This window comes from Hippocampus comes, unplaced genomic scaffold (assembly GCF_001891065.2).
Source record: "Hippocampus comes isolate QL1 unplaced genomic scaffold, H_comes_QL1_v1.1 scaffold416, whole genome shotgun sequence".
NCBI lineage: Eukaryota > Metazoa > Chordata > Actinopteri > Syngnathiformes > Syngnathidae > Hippocampus > Hippocampus comes.
The window spans coordinates 30,534-47,171 of record NW_017805837.1 but is presented as its reverse complement, the minus strand read 5'-3'; the positions used below and the strand labels follow the sequence as shown (position 1 = coordinate 47,171).

At 51.6% G+C, this 16,638-nt stretch overlaps 6 protein-coding genes across 11 annotated transcripts in view; 5 read left to right on the top strand and 1 right to left on the bottom strand.

Moving 5' to 3' along the window:
• Nucleotides 1-1,419, top strand: part of acta2 (actin alpha 2, smooth muscle) — a 2,830-nt gene extending 1,411 nt beyond the window's left edge. Inside the window, exons 5-8 of the mRNA XM_019887853.1 lie at nt 53-270; nt 476-667; nt 737-918; nt 998-1,419. Coding sequence (XP_019743412.1) covers nt 53-270; nt 476-667; nt 737-918; nt 998-1,141 — 736 coding nt within the window. The 3' untranslated portion in view covers nt 1,142-1,419. The remainder of the gene's footprint in view (nt 1-52; nt 271-475; nt 668-736; nt 919-997) is intronic.
• A 355-nt stretch (nt 1,420-1,774) lies between these two features.
• On the top strand, nt 1,775-3,802 carry ankrd22 (ankyrin repeat domain 22). The gene is made up of 6 exons (XM_019887852.1): nt 1,775-2,109; nt 2,443-2,634; nt 2,894-3,001; nt 3,080-3,157; nt 3,223-3,321; nt 3,407-3,802. The coding sequence occupies exons 1-6, from the start codon at nt 2,089-2,091 to the stop codon at nt 3,482-3,484; spliced, it is 576 nt and encodes a 191-aa protein (XP_019743411.1). The 5' UTR covers nt 1,775-2,088; the 3' UTR covers nt 3,485-3,802.
• Nucleotides 3,803-3,874: 72 nt separating this feature from the next.
• On the bottom strand, nt 3,875-7,354 carry lipf (lipase, gastric). 4 transcript variants are annotated; one of them, XM_019887851.1, is made up of 11 exons: nt 7,285-7,354; nt 6,355-6,492; nt 6,171-6,282; nt 5,880-6,078; nt 5,705-5,814; nt 5,482-5,618; nt 5,256-5,402; nt 5,101-5,172; nt 4,837-4,905; nt 4,664-4,774; nt 4,394-4,586 (listed from the first exon to the last, which is right to left on the bottom strand). In XM_019887851.1, the coding sequence occupies exons 2-11, from the start codon at nt 6,484-6,486 to the stop codon at nt 4,464-4,466; spliced, it is 1,212 nt and encodes a 403-aa protein (XP_019743410.1). In that variant the 5' UTR covers nt 6,487-6,492; nt 7,285-7,354; the 3' UTR covers nt 4,394-4,463. The 4 variants fall into 4 exon arrangements, with proteins under 4 accessions (XP_019743407.1, XP_019743410.1, XP_019743408.1 ...); XM_019887849.1 differs by having other exon boundaries at nt 6,355-6,490; nt 7,155-7,320; XM_019887850.1 differs by having other exon boundaries at nt 6,355-6,498; nt 7,285-7,320.
• Nucleotides 7,355-7,801: 447 nt separating this feature from the next.
• Nucleotides 7,802-11,636, top strand: bbs1 (Bardet-Biedl syndrome 1). Of its 2 annotated transcripts, none has more exons than XM_019887840.1 (7): nt 7,802-8,137; nt 8,589-8,991; nt 9,265-9,447; nt 9,519-9,650; nt 9,770-9,876; nt 9,944-10,064; nt 10,253-11,636. In XM_019887840.1, the coding sequence occupies exons 2-7, from the start codon at nt 8,614-8,616 to the stop codon at nt 11,075-11,077; spliced, it is 1,746 nt and encodes a 581-aa protein (XP_019743399.1). In that variant the 5' UTR covers nt 7,802-8,137; nt 8,589-8,613; the 3' UTR covers nt 11,078-11,636. The 2 variants fall into 2 exon arrangements, with proteins under 2 accessions (XP_019743399.1, XP_019743398.1); XM_019887839.1 differs by lacking the exon at nt 7,802-8,137 and adding an exon at nt 8,180-8,470.
• Nucleotides 11,637-11,702: 66 nt separating this feature from the next.
• On the top strand, nt 11,703-15,233 carry minpp1b (multiple inositol-polyphosphate phosphatase 1b). Of its 2 annotated transcripts, XR_002170354.1 has the most exons (8): nt 11,703-12,342; nt 12,745-12,936; nt 13,023-13,217; nt 13,302-13,399; nt 13,706-13,836; nt 13,925-14,058; nt 14,128-15,141; nt 15,193-15,232. XR_002170354.1 is itself a non-coding variant. In XM_019887841.1 (7 exons), the coding sequence occupies exons 1-7, from the start codon at nt 11,913-11,915 to the stop codon at nt 14,379-14,381; spliced, it is 1,434 nt and encodes a 477-aa protein (XP_019743400.1). In that variant the 5' UTR covers nt 11,703-11,912; the 3' UTR covers nt 14,382-15,233. The 2 variants fall into 2 exon arrangements, 1 of the variants encoding a protein (XP_019743400.1); XM_019887841.1 differs by having other exon boundaries at nt 14,128-15,233.
• A 161-nt stretch (nt 15,234-15,394) lies between these two features.
• The window catches only part of rnls (renalase, FAD-dependent amine oxidase), a 22,367-nt gene continuing 21,123 nt past the window's right edge, over nt 15,395-16,638 (top strand). Inside the window, exons 1-4 of the mRNA XM_019887782.1 lie at nt 15,395-15,603; nt 15,801-15,906; nt 16,014-16,156; nt 16,370-16,528. Coding sequence (XP_019743341.1) covers nt 15,471-15,603; nt 15,801-15,906; nt 16,014-16,156; nt 16,370-16,528 — 541 coding nt within the window. The 5' untranslated portion in view covers nt 15,395-15,470. The remainder of the gene's footprint in view (nt 15,604-15,800; nt 15,907-16,013; nt 16,157-16,369; nt 16,529-16,638) is intronic.

Here is a 16,638-nt window from a genome sequence, read left to right as displayed (position 1 = left end):
TCCGGACGCACGACAGGTGCCCCCCCCCCCAGTCCCCGCCCCTCCTTGCCAGTGATTTCTCTCGCTGGCGCTCTCACGCACGTGACCTCGCTCTTTTCCTGCTCTCAGGCATCGTTTTGGATTCTGGGGACGGCGTGACCCACAACGTTCCCATCTATGAAGGTTACGCTTTGCCTCACGCCATCATGAGGTTGGACCTGGCTGGACGTGACCTCACCGACTACCTCATGAAGATCCTGACCGAGCGCGGCTACAGCTTTGTCACCACGGGTACGTACGTGAGCGCCCGTCCGACTGTCGCCACGTGTGTGATTTTCTTTGGTAGCTAGAAAATGTTTCAATCACTGCCCTCCATTAGAATTGCCATGACAACCGAATTCGACATCTCATGATGTATGAATGTCTGCCCTCAACATTTGTCCATTTCTCTCGTCACGCTGGCGTTTCATCGCGGCGATGGTTTTTGCCGCATCAGCCGAGCGTGAGATCGTGCGCGACATCAAGGAGAAGTTGTGCTACGTGGCTCTGGACTTCGAGAACGAGATGGGGACGGCGGCCACGTCGTCCTCGCTGGAGAAGAGTTACGAGCTCCCCGACGGCCAGGTCATCACCATCGGTAACGAACGCTTCCGATGCCCCGAGACTTTGTTCCAACCGTCCTTCATCGGTGAGTCCCTCCGTCCGTTCGACGCGCGAGCATGTCGCGAGGTCCGCTAACGCCGCGCCGCGGCCGCAGGCATGGAGTCGGCCGGGATCCACGAGACCACTTACAACAGCATCATGAAGTGCGACATCGACATCCGCAAGGACCTCTATGCCAACAACGTGCTGTCGGGGGGCACCACCATGTACCCCGGCATCGCCGACCGCATGCAGAAGGAGATCACCGCCCTGGCACCCAGCACCATGAAGATCAAGGTCAGCATAAAGCACCGGGTCCACCCCCATCCGCAGACACACGTGCTCCCACACTCACTTCCCGTTCCCGCCCATTTAGATCATCGCCCCCCCGGAGAGGAAGTACTCGGTTTGGATCGGCGGCTCCATCCTGGCGTCGCTGTCCACCTTCCAGCAGATGTGGATCAGCAAGCAGGAGTATGATGAGGCCGGCCCGTCCATCGTCCACCGAAAGTGCTTCTAGATGGTTCGGGCAGGACCGGCCCCGCCCAACGCCCGCCTCCGGAAGCGCCCCTCACCAGCTTGCAGGCTCGACCCCCCCTACAAGCCCCACCTCCATCTTGGTGTCCTTCTTGTCCTTTGGTGTTTGTTTGGTTTTTATTTTAATTGTAATTTTTTTTTTTTTTTTTTTTTTTACATTTTGGATGAAATAAAGCTTGAACGCCACCAATGATGTCATAGCCGGGTCGTGGCCTCCAGATGAAAAAAAAAAGCAAATAAAAAGCATACCACAAACCTTTTCATCATTTGTCACTATGTCAGACACCAATCATCAGAATGCAACTCGTTCGGCTGTCAATTTTTTTTTCAATTAATCGATCAGTCAAATAAAAAGTCGTTTCCATCCCTTCAGTTTGGATATTTTCAAGTTAAATTGATTATCCAAATGAATTTGACACCGACTTGTCACTGAACTGATCCAATGATGCGCCTACTGATGGTAGCGGATGAGACCACAAGGGGTCGCTGTAGCCCTTTGGCCAAATCATGCCAGGAAATGGACAAATTGGTGTCCAAATTGGTGTGCAATTTCCACGCCTCCTCCTTCCTGTGGCGTCAGTGCACCGCCGAAACCGCGGCCACATTCACTCGACATTCTTGTGAAACAATGCAAAATGAAGACACAGAGTGTGGAAAAAAAAGTGAGCCCTGCAGCAGCCTTCGCTCACACTCGAGCTACTCCCAATTTTTGGCGTCAAGTTGGACGAACTTGAAGGCCAGGTTTGAAAGTTGGATTTGGAGGCACGCCAGAAGTTGCATCGAATGGCCGTCGAATTCGGCTTTAAAAGGACGCAGCCTGCGAAATTTGGACACATCCAAAGTCTTTTATTTTGAAAAGGATGAGCTATTTTATTTAGAAAGTGCAGGAAGCGTTGCTGACGTCCTGTGCGGTTTTTTTTGGAAGAGGACATGGGCAAGGTGTACTCGCAGGTAAGCACGACTAACTTAACACACAACCGCAGTGAGTGAAACAATGGATAAAAGCCATTTGTATGACGAATTAAAACGAGAAGAATGCGAATGAGGGCAACCACGTCATTTGTAATTCCAAAAGTGCCCTTTTCAAACTTGACTTTGACTCGCCGAATTGGTTGGTGTGCATGCGTGGGTGTTGAACTGGTCCGGCGGGTTCATTTGGGATGTTAATGAAAGTCATACAACTGGTTGCCTTGCTGTGCAAGTGCGCGCGCGCGCGTGCAAGTGTGTGCGTGTGCGCACGCGCGTGTTTGTCCCCGTCAACCGATTGGCCCTTCCCTCGTGCAGCCAGCCTGTCAGTTTGCGTACGACAGTGACATCCAGCAGCTTTTCTCCCTGGTGGACCGCGACCCGAGCAGCATCAACGCCCGGGATGACGTCACCGGGGACACGCCCATCATCGCCGCGTGCCGCGGTGCCAAGCTGGACGCGGTCACGTTCCTGTTGGAGCGCCACGCGGACGTGCGCGCGCTCAACAAGGTCAGCCGCGGGTTCACTTCACGCCTGCTTCATCTCGTCTCCTTGCCTGCCGTCACACAATCAATCGATGAATTGTTTCCAGACTTTAGTTGAGCGCAGATTGATTATATATGTGGTGCAATAAAAAGAGACCTTTGCAAACTTTTACTTTGACAAACAACAATCTAGATTTTTTTCCCGACTTTCTGATGTGACGGACCAGACCAGAATTTGATTGTTTGAGTTGTCGTTGTGACGTTATTGAGTGTCTGCGTTTCAGAAGCATCGCACGTGTCTTCACTACGTGGCCAAGCAGAACTTTTCTCTTCTGGACCACCTCATCATCCTCCTCCTCATGCCCATCCTCCTCCTGGGATACTTCCTCTTGGCACGTCGATGGCATGATGACATGATCACGTGACATCATCACGTGACATCATCACGTGACGTGTACGTGTGCGTATAGTTACAGAAGCAGAGGCGCAACGAGGCTCTGATGAAGGAAGTTCTGGACAGCGACGTGGACGTCAACGCAGCCGATTATGTACGTTCGCCATGATGACGCATGTGCGACCTTGTGTGTAACCATGTGTGTGTTTCCCTCTCCAGAAAGGCAACACAGCTCTTCACTACGTTTGTCTGAGGAAACGACACCATTTAGTTCCTCTGTTGCTCCTCCGAGATGCCGACCCCTACGCCAAGAATCACGTATGTCCACTCTCGTACGCACTCTCTTTCGCCCAGTGTGACACGCCGCGGGGTCGTGAGTCTCACGCGGTGTTTCGGTTTTCAGGACGGCGAGTCGCCGCTGGACATAGCCGTGAGGTTAAAGTTCACCAAGGTGGTGAGGCTGCTGAGGAAGACGCTGTGACGCAATCTGGGCTAGAGGGTGGATTTGGCGCTACCTTGTGGCCTGAGGCGATAACAGCAGACATGTGATTTTCTTTCCATTTTGGTCGTTGTCAAACTACTCATTGGCTGAATTCTGATTTGAATTTCACCATCTTCTTCAAAGGTTTTTCAAATTCTTGTTTCTTTGGCCAGTTCGATCTCATTCTCATCCACGTGGGCCAGCTCGAAGTACAAACTGGTTGCGTGGATATTTTATCGAAAGTTGTGATCACCAATGTACAGCATACATTTTCTTTTCAAATGTATTTATTAAATCAATCAATGATGTGAAATGTAACACGTGAGATGCCAGCTGCATTCAGCATCACGATGCTAATAACCCGAGCTGGACCCATTTTCTTGTCCGCTGTTCGGCAGATTAAAACGCCAACTTGACCGGCGAATAAAAACACGTAAACAAAAGACTGACGTGAAAACGAAAAATTGTTCCCAGCACGTCGACTTTGGTGGTTCGACAACTTCAAGTGATGATTGAGTGGCGGCGAGCGAGTGCTGCCCTCTAGTGGTACTGCTGCAGGAGCTTGAGGATGGCAGGAAACATGACCTTGGGGGCATCCAGACCCCAAATGAAGTCCAGATGGTCCCAGTGGGGAATGTGTTGCTCGTACACCAAGTTGGACAGCTGCAGGTCACACAAAGGTGTCAAACATGCATACACACACAGACAGACACAGGAGAAAGAGGCCCACGCGTCTTGACCTGTGTGAGGAGTAACGCCACATCTTTGGGGTCAGCCAGCGTGTCGCGTCCCCCCGAGAAGATGGCAGTGGGAACCTTCACGTCGCGCACGTGGTAGCTGGGGGGTGTGGACTGCGGAGCCCACGCAAAGTCAGCACCGCTTGTTTCACGTTTCCTTTTTTACGCTTGCCCAGCACGTCGACTTTGGTGGTTCGACAACTTCAAGTGATGATTGAGTGGCGGCGAGCGAGTGCTGCCCTCTAGTGGTACTGCTGCAGGAGCTTGAGGATGGCAGGAAACATGACCTTGGGGGCATCCAGACCCCAAATGAAGTCCAGATGGTCCCAGTGGGGAATGTGTTGCTCGTACACCAAGTTGGACAGCTGCGGGTCACACAAAGGCATCAAACATGCATACACACACAGACAGACACAGGAGAAAGAGGCCCACGCGTCTTGACCTGTGTGAGGAGTAACGCCACATCTTTGGGGTCAGCCAGCGTGTCGCGTCCCCCCGAGAAGATGGCAGTGGGAACCTTCACGTCGCGCACGTGATAGCTGGGGGGTGTGGACTGCGGAGCCCACGCAAAGTCAGCACCGCTTGTTTCACATTTCCTTTTTTACGCTCGCTCACCTGGTTGTAATGTTTCATGTTGCCCGCTGCGCCAAAGTCAAACGCCGAGAGCTTCCCGCTGGTGACGGCCTGCAAAAACATTTCGAGTCGAGTTGAAGTTGTGTCGCCCTTTGTCATATGTTCGATGATTAATTTCCCCTTTTGATTCCAGTGCGTGAAAAGGCTTCAGGGGGCCACCCTTAACAAAGATGGCCGCCCTGATTCCCCCACCCCTCCCCTCATCTAAACCCGCAATTGTCTGTCCACGAGTGTGCGTGCGGTGACCTGCGCCCAGTGCAGCATATTTTGGACGGACGTGCCGGCAGGACAGTGCGTGGTGTAGACGGCCGTGCGAGACTGCAAGCAAACAGCAGACAACAAACCAGTTCGCTTGGCTGAAGTCGGCCACCGAGGGCGAAAAGCAGAACGGCGCAACCGACCACGTTGAGGTTGAGCCGGTCGAAGCCGCACAGGACGAAGAAAAGATTTCCACACAACTGGTCGAGCAGATGTTTGGCGCAAACGTGCTCGGCGAACCACTCGATCATGTGACTCTGAGGCAGGAATTCCCGCCTTCCAAACAGGTCCTTCAATCAGGTAGGGGAGTCGGGAACGATGAATCCTTCATCCCTTCTATTTTCAGTGAATCTTTTTCGAGACTCCTACCCAAACCAGGAACTCGGGCAGGACAGCCAGTTTGCTCATCGGGCTGGTGGGAAATGCCACCGTGGCCACCGGACCCAAGCCCACAAACAATTTGATCTTGGCGGCAAGGTGTGGCAGCGTGGAGAAGGCCATGAAGGCTGCCCAAACACAAGACGCGCACACGCGACCTGAGCATTTCATTTGAACGACACGATGCATAACGACGCGTGTGTGCGCCTTTTACCGATGGTGGTCCCCTGGGAGTGTCCGACGTAAGTGATCTGCTCTTGTCCCGTCACCTTGAGAATGTAGTCCAGCACCGCGGGAAGATCCAAAAGGGCCATTTCGTCATGACTGTGCACACCAAAGCACGCTCGGTTGGTTGTGGTGAGCGGCGACAAGTGAACGAGCGAGCGTACCTGAACTTCCAGAAGTCGTCGTGGTCGGGCGTGAGCGTGCGGTGTTTCCTGGACCAGGTGTTTCCTCGGCTGTTCCCCAGCCAAACGTCATAGCCGGCGTCGGCCAGCGTGAAGCCAAGGGCGGACTCAGGCGGGTTGGTGATCCAGTTGCTGCCGGCTGCCAGGAGGCCGTGCTGGAGGAAAACCACACCTCGGGGACCTGCGCGGACATGACGTCGCCAATACGAGCGAGCCCCTTTTCAAGCTTTTCCAGATGGATAGCGTGACCCTAAGCCTATTAGTTGCACTGACTTTGCACGTGCTGGCGTCCCGCAGGGATCCTGTTGACCGTCAAGATGTAGCCGTCCTCTGTCATCACCTCATGCTCCTCCGCTGGGTAGCCCCATCGATGGATGATTTCTGTCTGCATGCAAATATGTGGATAATGTGTAATATGTCACGTCCGTGTGTGTGTGTGCTCATGTGAAACACTCACAATGTTCATGTGTACTTCAGGGTCCAACGGTGGCTGAGTGTCAATAGAGCGACGCCCCGTTGATGGCGGCCAGTCGGACAGGGCCACACCGCACAGCAGTGCCGCCCAGACTGCACAAAGCGTACACTGCATAGTCCTCTCACTCTGCGCACGCACACACACACACACGCACACTGGCACACAAGCCTCTTCATAAGTTATGTAGAATGGTGAAATCTCAAAGGCCGAAAAGCAACACTGAATGCACGTGACCTTTGATCCCTCAGGCAGAGACTGCCGAAAAGGGGAGAGCATTGTAGGAGCATTTCGGAAAATGATTGTCACGTCACACAGTTGGTCACTACATCGACAAAAGCAACTTTAGACTCGGCCATGCAAAGCCAAAATTACATATAAGTGTTGTTCAAAGACAAGGTGATGTAACACAGTGGTAAACATGGACCAGTCTGTCCTAACTTTTTGGTTTAGGGTTACTGGCATCAATTTTTTTTAAAAAGGGTATACTTGCGCATCAACACAGAAACCCCAAGAAGTTCATCAATCAATTTAAACATTAAATATTTGGCCTTTATAGTCTATTCCAGTAGATTGAGAAAGTTCAAAGTGATTTGCAAAACTTTATATTCTATTTTTGCTTCTTTACGATTTACACAACGTCCCAATTTCAGTGGAATTTGGGTTTGTGTAAACACAATTTAAAAAAAAAAAAATGAAAACGAGCAGAGGAACTGCTCGCCACGCAAACATGACCTCAACGTGAAGCGAAGGGCGCCCCTAACACAACGTAAACATGTGCAAACTCTCCACGAAACTAATGTAAAGATAGGCAAACAGGCGGCACCGGCTCTACGGTCGATTCAAGACACCGCGGAGTGCGTCTATGCGACTTGAAAGGAGTTTTTTGAAGGCGATTGAGGAGAGATCACTCACCGGAAGCTGAGATCAGGCGCTTGAACCCTGATCATGTGACGCCGCATGTGACGTCACAGAAAACCCCAACTCTCACTGCTTCAGGAGTCGATTAGAAAACAAAACACGAGTGAATAAAAAAGGTGTGATGGAATCTGAATGGCTTTCTAGTTCTTTTAACGGTTTTAGCATGAAATGTTGACGCCTTCGTACAAGAAGAAAATGTGCGGAAGAGCGCCCTCCCCTGCTCAATGGCTGCCATGTCACCTCCACAGCGCGGTGGATTCAAATAGTTGATCAAGTCTTTTTCGATCAACGCCACCTTCTTAAACTATGGTTTCTTTTGTGAAACAAGCTGCCTTGTGTGGTGTGTGGTGTTTGCAACATACTGATCCGTACTGATCCGTACCAAAATCAAGAATTCAACGAATTAATTGCAGGGGAAAACTATTCTTTTGTGAAACAAGCTGCATTTTGTGGTGTGTGGTGTGTGCAACATACTGATCCGTACCAAAATCGGTCAAGAATTCAACGAATTGCAGGGGAAAACTGTAATGTAAATGCGTGCAAGAAAGGGAGCTATGGCCCCCTCTAGTGGCTATTATCTCTAAGGACGCAAGGACAAGCGTCGCGTGAAACTGGCGTCATAACATAAGGACCGCGGCCGACGGGCCGAAGAAGCTTGAAGCGGATTTATGGATTAGAAGAGCAGAAGCAGCAGGGATATTAGAGGCGCAACATCGACGGTGTGTCTCTTGACCACTTTTTCCTGTTGTTTGGGTCCAAAATACTCGACGACGTCGCATTATCAACTGCGAAAGCGCGGTGAACGGCACCACTGGGGAGACGCTGCTGCACGGTTTCCTTGACGACGGTGAGACAACCAGGGCGATACGGGATCAGTCGGTGTGCATCATCATGGTTCTTCTACTCGATCATTGGGATGCTGGGGAGGATCCCTTCGTGGGTGTCGTGACCTTTTTGCTACTGTTTGTCCTTTTTGACATGGTTGGGTGGATGAGTGGTTGGGGGAGCTTGGGAGGCAGGTTGCTTCCTGGGCAGGGTGGCAAGACTCCAAGGAGGTGCGTCTAAATCCCAATGGTTGGCGCAGCAGAGATTGAGGGCATCATGGCGGACTAACTAATTGACTGCCGTGGATGTTTGTATTGGTCAGGCGGAATCCAAGCATTTACTCTCTATTTGTCATGTACATTTTGCATATCTTGAAAACTTACATGAAATCTTCAACAAGTCAATATCTCCCGATAGTTTTTTTTCCAAATGCGTGGACATCAAGTGACCAGCATGTGTGTTTTGTCCTGCAGCAAAACACAGCGTGGCCATCCAGTCATGAGCGAGTGGAGCGGCGACGATGGGAAGTGGCTGGACGCCCACTATGACCCCGTGGCCGGCCTGCGCACCTTCACTTCCTGCATGGCGCTGGCCGACTTGAGCGGCGACGGGGACGGTCGCCTGGTGGTGGCCGACCTAGGCGGCGGCGCCTCGGCGGCGTCCATGAAACTGAAGGTGTACGGCGGCACTGCTCTGAGCAGCGAGAGCGTCCTCCTGGACCTTCCGTGCGGCCTGGTGGCCTTCTTCATGGACCTGCACGAGCCTCGCATTCCTGCCGTGGCCGTGGCATCCGGACCCTGCGTATACGTCTACAAGAACCTCAGACCTTACTTCAAGTTCACGCTGCCCGGACTCGACGTCAACACGCTGGAGCAGGTGTGAGTCTTTGCTTCGTGAGTACCAGGCGATCTTACGCTTGTGGCTTGGGCTGTGACAAATAAATGATGAGCAAATGAATCAAAGACTATTTTGCTAATCAGTCGCTCGCGACTGTTGTTTCCCCAGAACCCGCATTTTGTATCTTGGCGCTAATCTCTTTTTTTCAGGAAACGCAAGCTCCATTTGAGAATGGTGAATTGTGAGATGTTGACCAGACGCCTGTTCCGGTATTGGTCACTTTTTGACTGCCGCTGCCTTGTGATTGGTCAGGATGTGTGGCAGGAGGCCAGGGACGGGCACATTGACCCCCCCGCCATCAAGGAGATGTTAGAGAGTCTCCGGAAGAAGGCCGACATCCCGTTATCCGTGCGCTCGCTCCACTTCCTGTCACTGGATGACGAGCACCTGGAAGACTTTGTCCAGCTGCACAAACAGCAGCCAATCAAACGACAGGTACGCACGCACGCATGCACGCGCACACGGACGCACGCATGCAAGTAGACGACGTATTTTTTGGTCCTCAGACCGTCATCACGTGCATGGGCACACTGAAGAAAAGCACGGCGGACGAGGACGGCGTCAGCTGCCTGGTGATTGGCACAGAGAGCGCCCATCTTTACGTGCTCGACCCCGAGGCTTTCGTCATCCTTGCAAAGGTCACCGTCCATCTGCCCTTTATTCTCTCCGTCCGTCTGTCATTCTCTTGTGTTAGACCTTCTGTCTGTAATTTTCTGTCCTTCCACCTGTATTTTTTGTTTTTATGATCCTGCTGCAGGTGGCGCTGCCGGCCCCACCCACTATGCTGGACGTGACGGGTCAGTTTGACGTGGAGTTCCGCATCACGGCGGCATGTCGGAACGGCAACATCTACATCCTGCGAAGGTCAGCCTAGCATTGGGACGGGTTCACCGCTTCAAGAAGATCCTGAGCTGTTTGCGTCTACTCACAGGGACTTGGACAAACCGAAGTACTGCGTGGAGCTGTCGTCGCATCCCGTGGGCTTGGTGAGGGTCGGAAAGAACATGGTGGTGGGAACGACGGACCAGAACCTGCAGGGATTCACGCAGAAGGTAACGAACGCCTAACTTGAGGGAATCCAGACTTGCCGGCTCCAAGGACTTGAAGGAGTTTAAAGACTTGATTTAGTGGTCTAAGGAATTGATGGGTCTGAAGACTAATTTAGTTTTTTTTTTTTTTGTGTGTGTGTGTCTGAACAAAAGAAAGCCAAAACCTTGATGGTCTCATGTGGCTTGTCTAGGGTAAGAAGCTGTGGAAGGTGGTCCTCCCGGCCCCCATCTGCACCATGGCCAGCATGGACCTCCCCGCTCGAGGCTTCCATGGGGTCTTAGTGGGCCTTGCCAACTGTGAGGTCCATTTATACAAGGACAAGAATCTGGTGAGCACCATCAAGACTCCGGACGCGGTGACCGCCATTTGCTTTGGGCGCTACGGGCGCGAGGACGGGACCCTCATCACGACCCTGAAGGGCGGCGGCCTGGTGGTGAAAATCCTTAAGAGGACAGTAGAGTTCCAAGACCGGGATAGTACTCCCGGACCCCCGGCGGCCCAGAGCATCCGTCTCAACGTGCCCAAGAAGACCAAACTGTACGTGGACCAGACCCTGAGGGAGCGCGAGAACGGTACGGCCATGCACCGAGCCTTCCAGATGGACCTGATCCGCCTGCGACTGGCGGCAGCCAAGGCTTACGCCAAGGCCCTGGAATCCAGTCTGACTCCGGTGTCGTCCGGTTCCGGGCGATCGCTCAAGATGAACGCCGTGGTCCAGGGTCTGGGCCCGTCCTTCAAGCTCACGCTTAACATTCAGAACACGGCGGCGTGTCGGCCCATCCTCAATCTGGCAGTCAGCTTCCTGTACGACCAAAGTTTGTACAGGATGAGGAACCCGTTTCTGAAGATCCCGCTGCTGGTGCCGGGACTGGTCTACCCGGTCCAGACCCTGGTGGAGTGCACTAGTGACAAAGGCATCTCTGACATCATCAAAGTTTTCGTCCTACATGAAGAGCAGAGCACGCCGCTGCTCACCGCTCACATTAACATGCCCGTCAGCGAGGGAATCAACTGAGACGCTCGACTTAGCTTCACGTAATTTAGCTTAATTGAGCTTAGCTTTCCAGGTCAAGCATCTATAGGGCGAGGAAGCTGGCACCATGCGGTCCTGTAAAAAAGTAGGGTCGAAAATTGGCAATGTTGATAAATGGCATTTCAGGACGCCTACAATACTTCTTTCGACACTCCTCTTTGCCAAGATAACATTTTAATGCATCAGACTCTGTTTTTTAGCCAAGGCACATAGTTTCTCTTCTCATAGCACATCGACAAAAAGTGGTGCAAAAAGTACACATCATCGCTGTCAAGTGGAATCCTCACGTCTCCAAAATGACATTTGGTTCAACATGGTATTTGACCTTCTATTGCTGTCATATGTTGTTGCCCTCTCACATCAACACGCCCCCCCCCCCCCCCCGCAAATCATGTTTATTCAGGAAGGGCAGATAAAAAAAGTCTCCTTTTTTAGGCTGCCATTGATTCCAAAGGTAGAACACATTGGCAACTTCTGCTGTCCGCACCACAGGGGGCGCTCAAGGCTTGTTGCCATAAGAGTTTCACCTATTGTTTACGAATTTTGTATTAGTTGTAATGGTATTTGTCAGTCAATCCGTGGCTCGATCCGTATCATCCATAAGGATTGGGGAAAGGAAAGAAACGTTTATTAAAAAAAAAAAAAACTCTACAGCGTAGTTCTGGTTGTCCAACAATCGAGCGAACACGTGAGTTGAAAGGTCATCAACCCGGAAGATCAACAATGCGAACAAAAGCGCCACTTTGAAGCAAGACGAACGAGCCCGAAAAAGCAGACACAAACAAAAAGGTCCAGAAGGGTTGGTTCCGATTTAGAAATGCTCTTCGTCGTCACGTCCGTCGTTTTTGTGATCTTGTCGAGCCGCCACGGCTGCTCAGCGGCGGACGTGCCAAACTTCGCGGCCCATTTCGGCTCCAAGACCCGCTACGAGGACTCCGCCGCCCACCGGAGGCTGCTCGCGGAGCTCAACGCCGGGCCCAGGCTCCACACGGACCCGGGCTCGCTTCTGAGGACCCCGAACGGAGAGCGTTGCTCCCCGATGCACCTGACCGCTGTTGTCCGCCACGGCAGCCGCTACCCGACTGTCAAGAACATCCGCGCCATTCGCCAACTCAGCAACCTGCTGCGACGAGTTGATGGCCAACAGACCCAAGAAGCCCAAATGGGCGAACGAGGCGAAGGCTCTGCGGCCTGGAACCGGGACGTCCTGCGCCGCTGGGACATGTGGTACACTGACGACATGGACGGTGAGTACTGGGCAGGAGGACGGGATGCCACACAACACCTTACTCAGTCATAAGACTTTCTTTCATTTAAATTTATGACTTATCCAGTGTTGTTTTGTGTTTAAAAAAAAAAAAAAGTAATTGAATGTTCGTCAATTTATGTCTGTTGTGCGTTTGATCAACCAGCAACACATTAACTCGTCAATAGAGGGCGCTAAGGGACCGCTCTACTGTAATAACATTAGAACACAGAAACATACTAACAGATTTTAAAGGATGAGAAACACTGGACCAACCAACCACTGAATTGACTACTAAAGCAAGCAACAAACTCAAGTCTATCCCAAAGATTGTCTGACTCTCACAGCATGATTAAGTGGCCACTAAGGAGCCAGTTTGCATCTGATTGTGCACCTATTGCAGGTCAGCTGGTGGCCAAAGGTCGAGAGGATCTGCAGCAGCTGGCGACTCGACTTTCCACTTTGTTTCCATCCTTGTTGGGGGAGGAGTCGGTGCGTGGGGGACGCATTCACGTGGTGACCAGCTCCAAGCATCGATGCGTGAGGAGCGCCGAGGCCTTCCAGGAAGCACTTCACGTCAGAGCCAACATAACACGTAACCTTCCCTTTCTGCTATATTGCCACAAAAAGAAAAGCTCATAAAAATACCAGTGTGTTGTGTGTCTGTGTCCTGTCCGGTAGCGGTGCAATACCGCCACCAAGTGGATGACGGTCTGCTTCGTGCTTATGATGGTTGCCCTGGCTATGTGGAGAGTGTGGAGAAGAACCGCACTGCGTTGGCCGAGGTCGACAAGTTCAAGCGCGGCCCGGAGATGGAGGCGCTGAGGAAGAAAGTGGCAGACAAATTGGGCCTTCCTCTCCAAGACTTCACGCCAGGTTACCATGGCGACCGTGGCAATATGCCCACACACAAAATGGAGATAAAAGTCGGAAAAAAATAACCAAGCACATCTCTTGTAGATCTTCTGGAGGTGGCCTATTTTCTTTGTGCTTACGAGCTGGCCATCAAATCGCTGCACTCGCCCTGGTGTTTCCTGTTTGAGCCCAGTGATGCCAAGGTACCCCAAAATACAAAAGGACACTGGCATGTACACAATTGCATGCTAACGTTGACAATTCTACCCACCAACGACTGTTTTCAATGGGGAGAGGCGTGCAATGTTTTGAGGCAGGCTCCACTGTGAATTTCAGCCTTGGAAATAACTTTACTGATGCTTGCTGTAAATATGAGAGGGGTTCTTCTCGAGATTCTCTGCTCGGCCATATGCAATGTGGCGACGACGACGCAGACCTACCATTCAGCGCTGGTTGTGGCCACTCTGAATGCGCAGTATGTTGATAAATGGGCCTCCCTGTGCCGACAGGTTCTGGAGTACAAGTGCGACCTGAAGTTGTTCTGGAAGCGGGCGCACGGCTACGCCATCAACCTGCTGGCCAGCTGCCCGCTTTTCCATCACATCTTCAGGACCCTGGACAAGGCCGGACGGCCGCGCAGGTCAGGCGGACGCCACCACAATAAAGCCACTCGGCATACACAAAAGGATGGGCGACTGGACTTTTAATGCCAAAGGATTGATCTGCAGGAAAACCGACACGCCGCCGGATCCCGCCTCTATCCTGATTGGCCACGCTGAGACACTCCTCCCTCTCCTCGGTTTGCTGGGCCTCTACAAGGATGAGACTCCACCCACTGCAGACAACTACCACACGCAGGACGGTAAGACAATGCTGTACCGCCTGACCCCCTCGAACCCAAACCTGTTCTGACACCCCTGGCCCTCTCCAGGTCGCCATTTCCGTTCAAGTCTGCTGGTGCCGTACGCGGCCAACATGATCTTGGTTCTGTTGGACTGCGCGCGAGGCCCCCGGCTGCAGCTGCTGGTTAACGAGGAGCCCGTTCGATTCCCAGGCTTGCCGCACGAGGACGCGCCACTGTACCGTGATGTCCGGGCGGCGTACCGTCACCTGCTGGATGGATGTGATTATCACAAGGCGTGCAGCAGCACGGCTGGCGGGCGCGGACCCAACACGGAGCTCTGATTGATCCCTTATGGGCACATGTGGCCAATCGGCAGAGCATCCTCTGTACGCTGACAAACTGGCTGTCAAGATTTCACGTCGATGTTTTGTTTGTGCGTAACTTCTGTCGCTCCCTAGGTTGGCAACCTACGTTCCAACCACAGAAACAAACGTCACTTGCATACAACGTAGGCAACACCCCTTTGCCACTGAGTGAGCTGACAATTTTCATTCTGTTTTGAAGGACAGCCAGTGGGGAAACAATATGGATTAATCGCAAGAGGTAATTATTGTGAGATTATTTTCTGCTGGAGAAACACAAAACTCTACTTCACTTTTTACGAATGGGAGACATGGGGCCTCTGTCATTTTCACTCCATCATATCCGGAGGTCGTTGTTGCAAGCGGCGCCATCAAGTGGGACCAGTGCAGCAATGTCGCTGGTCAACACCACCCCTCAAAGCTCATATGGTGTCAAGTCAAACCAAGCAAGATGGGATCGGAGATGATCAGCTTCATCAGCAGAGGAATGGCTTGGCTGAAGAGGAGGCTTTTATTGTTTCATCATAAAAGCTTTCTTGATGATTGGGTTAATTTGAGCAATAAATCAGGCTGGAAGCTGTTGAATTCTTCAATGCAACAAGGACCTAACGGGAAAGCAATGGTTGTGTGCATTTTCACAATAAGAGTATGTGGAGCGTGAGGGTGAGGTTTGTTTTCTGGAATCTTTTCAACCCTTTTATTTATTAGCTAGATTGACATTTGCACTAATGTTAAAGTTGTTTTCGATGATGATGATGAATTTGTTTGTGCTTGTATTCCAATGGATAAGGTTTCAACTTGAAATAAAGCAGGAAGCTGTTTGATCCAAATTTTCCATTTGGAAAATGTATCGCCATTTCTCAATCTGCCATTTAGCCAGCAATATAAAATAGGATCTACACATATGTAAATATGTATACAAAATATATTTTCACAGAAGAAGAGAAAGATGCGGTTCTGTCTTTATGTCCCATTTTTGATTGGTCCTTTTTGTCTACGTCACTTCCTGGAGCTGCGTGGCTAGTTTCTGTTAGCTTGGAGCAGAAGGCACGAGTCGTCCGTCCAAACATGTCGTCGTCCTCTAGTCGTGTTCTGGTGGTGGGCGCCGGTCTGACGGGCAGCCTGTCCGCCTGCCTGCTCAGGAGGGAGCTCAAGGACAAAAATGTCCACATCGTCGTCTGGGACAAAGCCCGCGGAGTCGGTCAGTAGACGCACGCAGGGGAGCCGTAGACCACCGTGTCGCTTATGTCATAGCTTCCATAATTCTTAACATATTGACAAAATGCAAACACCGTTTTGTTCCTTTATTCCAGATCTTTTCGGTGACATTGGTCTTGATGGAAAAATGTGTTGTCACGTCCCTTACATGTTTGTTTATATATGTATCTGTGTGCGCAGGTGGAAGGATGTCGACCTTCCGCCCTCCTGACCCTTCATGCCATTCAGCCGACCTTGGAGCTCAGTACATCTCGGCTACCCGCGAATATGCACGCTCGCACCACAGGTAACCCTCTGACAAATCGTAATAAAAGAATAAACAGTCAGACCTGAGTGTGGCCTTCACACTCGGGATGGAAGCATATCGAAAACTTTCTCCAACATGTTTGTCAGCTTCTACACGGAGCTGCTGGAGGAGGGCATCCTGCGTCCGCTCGACTGCGCCGTGGAGGGCCTGCGACACAAAGATGGCAGCACTGACTACGTGGCGCCGTTGGGCATGAGCAGCGTGGTCAAACACTTTCTGCGCCACTCGGGTGAGCGCTTCCTGTTTTCTGTGGGAGCCACTCACGTCGTCTTGTTATTTTTTTTCTTGAGGTGACGTGAGTGCCAGCCGAGCGGTTTGCATGCCCGCATCGCAGCGCTGAGGTGCAATCTTCCTATTCGGACTGTGGCTCCGCAGCATCTTCGAAGGAGACCGCTTCCAATATTTACCTTTCTGTCCATCTGTCATGTGTGTGGTGGTCTAGGAGCCGACTTGTTCTTGGAACATCAGGTGAGCGGCCTGTATCGCCGAGGCTCCTCCTGGGAGGTCCACAGGAAGCAAGGCGACAGCCAAAACTTTGACTCTGTGCTCTTGACCATCCCCGTCCCGCAAATTCTGCAGCTTGAAGGGGACCTGGGAGACGGTGAGCCCACTTAAATGATTTCAGGCGGCTTTTCTTTGAGAATGTGCTTGTGTGTGCACATACATACGTGTGTATATATATATATATATATATATATATATATATATATA

Excerpts from the sequence above, each read along its gene's own strand:
- ankrd22 (XM_019887852.1), top strand. The coding sequence starts at position 2,089 with ATGGGCAAGGTGTACTCGCAG. Across the intron at positions 2,110-2,442 it reads TGGGCAAGGTGTACTCGCAG|CCAGCCTGTCAGTTTGCGTA; the intron begins GTAAGCACGACT and ends TCCCTCGTGCAG. Across the intron at positions 3,002-3,079 it reads TCCTGGGATACTTCCTCTTG|TTACAGAAGCAGAGGCGCAA; the intron begins GCACGTCGATGG and ends GTGTGCGTATAG.
- lipf (XM_019887851.1), bottom strand. The coding sequence starts at position 6,486 with ATGCAGTGTACGCTTTGTGCAGTCTGGGCGGCACTGCTGTGCGGTGTG. Across the intron at positions 5,403-5,481 it reads TGCCCGAGTTCCTGGTTTGG|GACCTGTTTGGAAGGCGGGA; the intron begins GTAGGAGTCTCG and ends ACCTGATTGAAG. Across the intron at positions 4,775-4,836 it reads ACATGAAACATTACAACCAG|TCCACACCCCCCAGCTATCA; the intron begins GTGAGCGAGCGT and ends TGGGCTCCGCAG.
- bbs1 (XM_019887839.1), top strand. The coding sequence starts at position 8,421 with ATGTTTGTATTGGTCAGGCGGAATCCAAGCATTTACTCTCTATTTGTC. Across the intron at positions 9,448-9,518 it reads AGCAGCCAATCAAACGACAG|ACCGTCATCACGTGCATGGG; the intron begins GTACGCACGCAC and ends TTTGGTCCTCAG. Across the intron at positions 9,651-9,769 it reads CTTTCGTCATCCTTGCAAAG|GTGGCGCTGCCGGCCCCACC; the intron begins GTCACCGTCCAT and ends ATCCTGCTGCAG.
- minpp1b (XM_019887841.1), top strand. The coding sequence starts at position 11,913 with ATGCTCTTCGTCGTCACGTCCGTCGTTTTTGTGATCTTGTCGAGCCGC. Across the intron at positions 12,343-12,744 it reads GTACACTGACGACATGGACG|GTCAGCTGGTGGCCAAAGGT; the intron begins GTGAGTACTGGG and ends CACCTATTGCAG. Across the intron at positions 12,937-13,022 it reads CGTCAGAGCCAACATAACAC|CGGTGCAATACCGCCACCAA; the intron begins GTAACCTTCCCT and ends CCTGTCCGGTAG.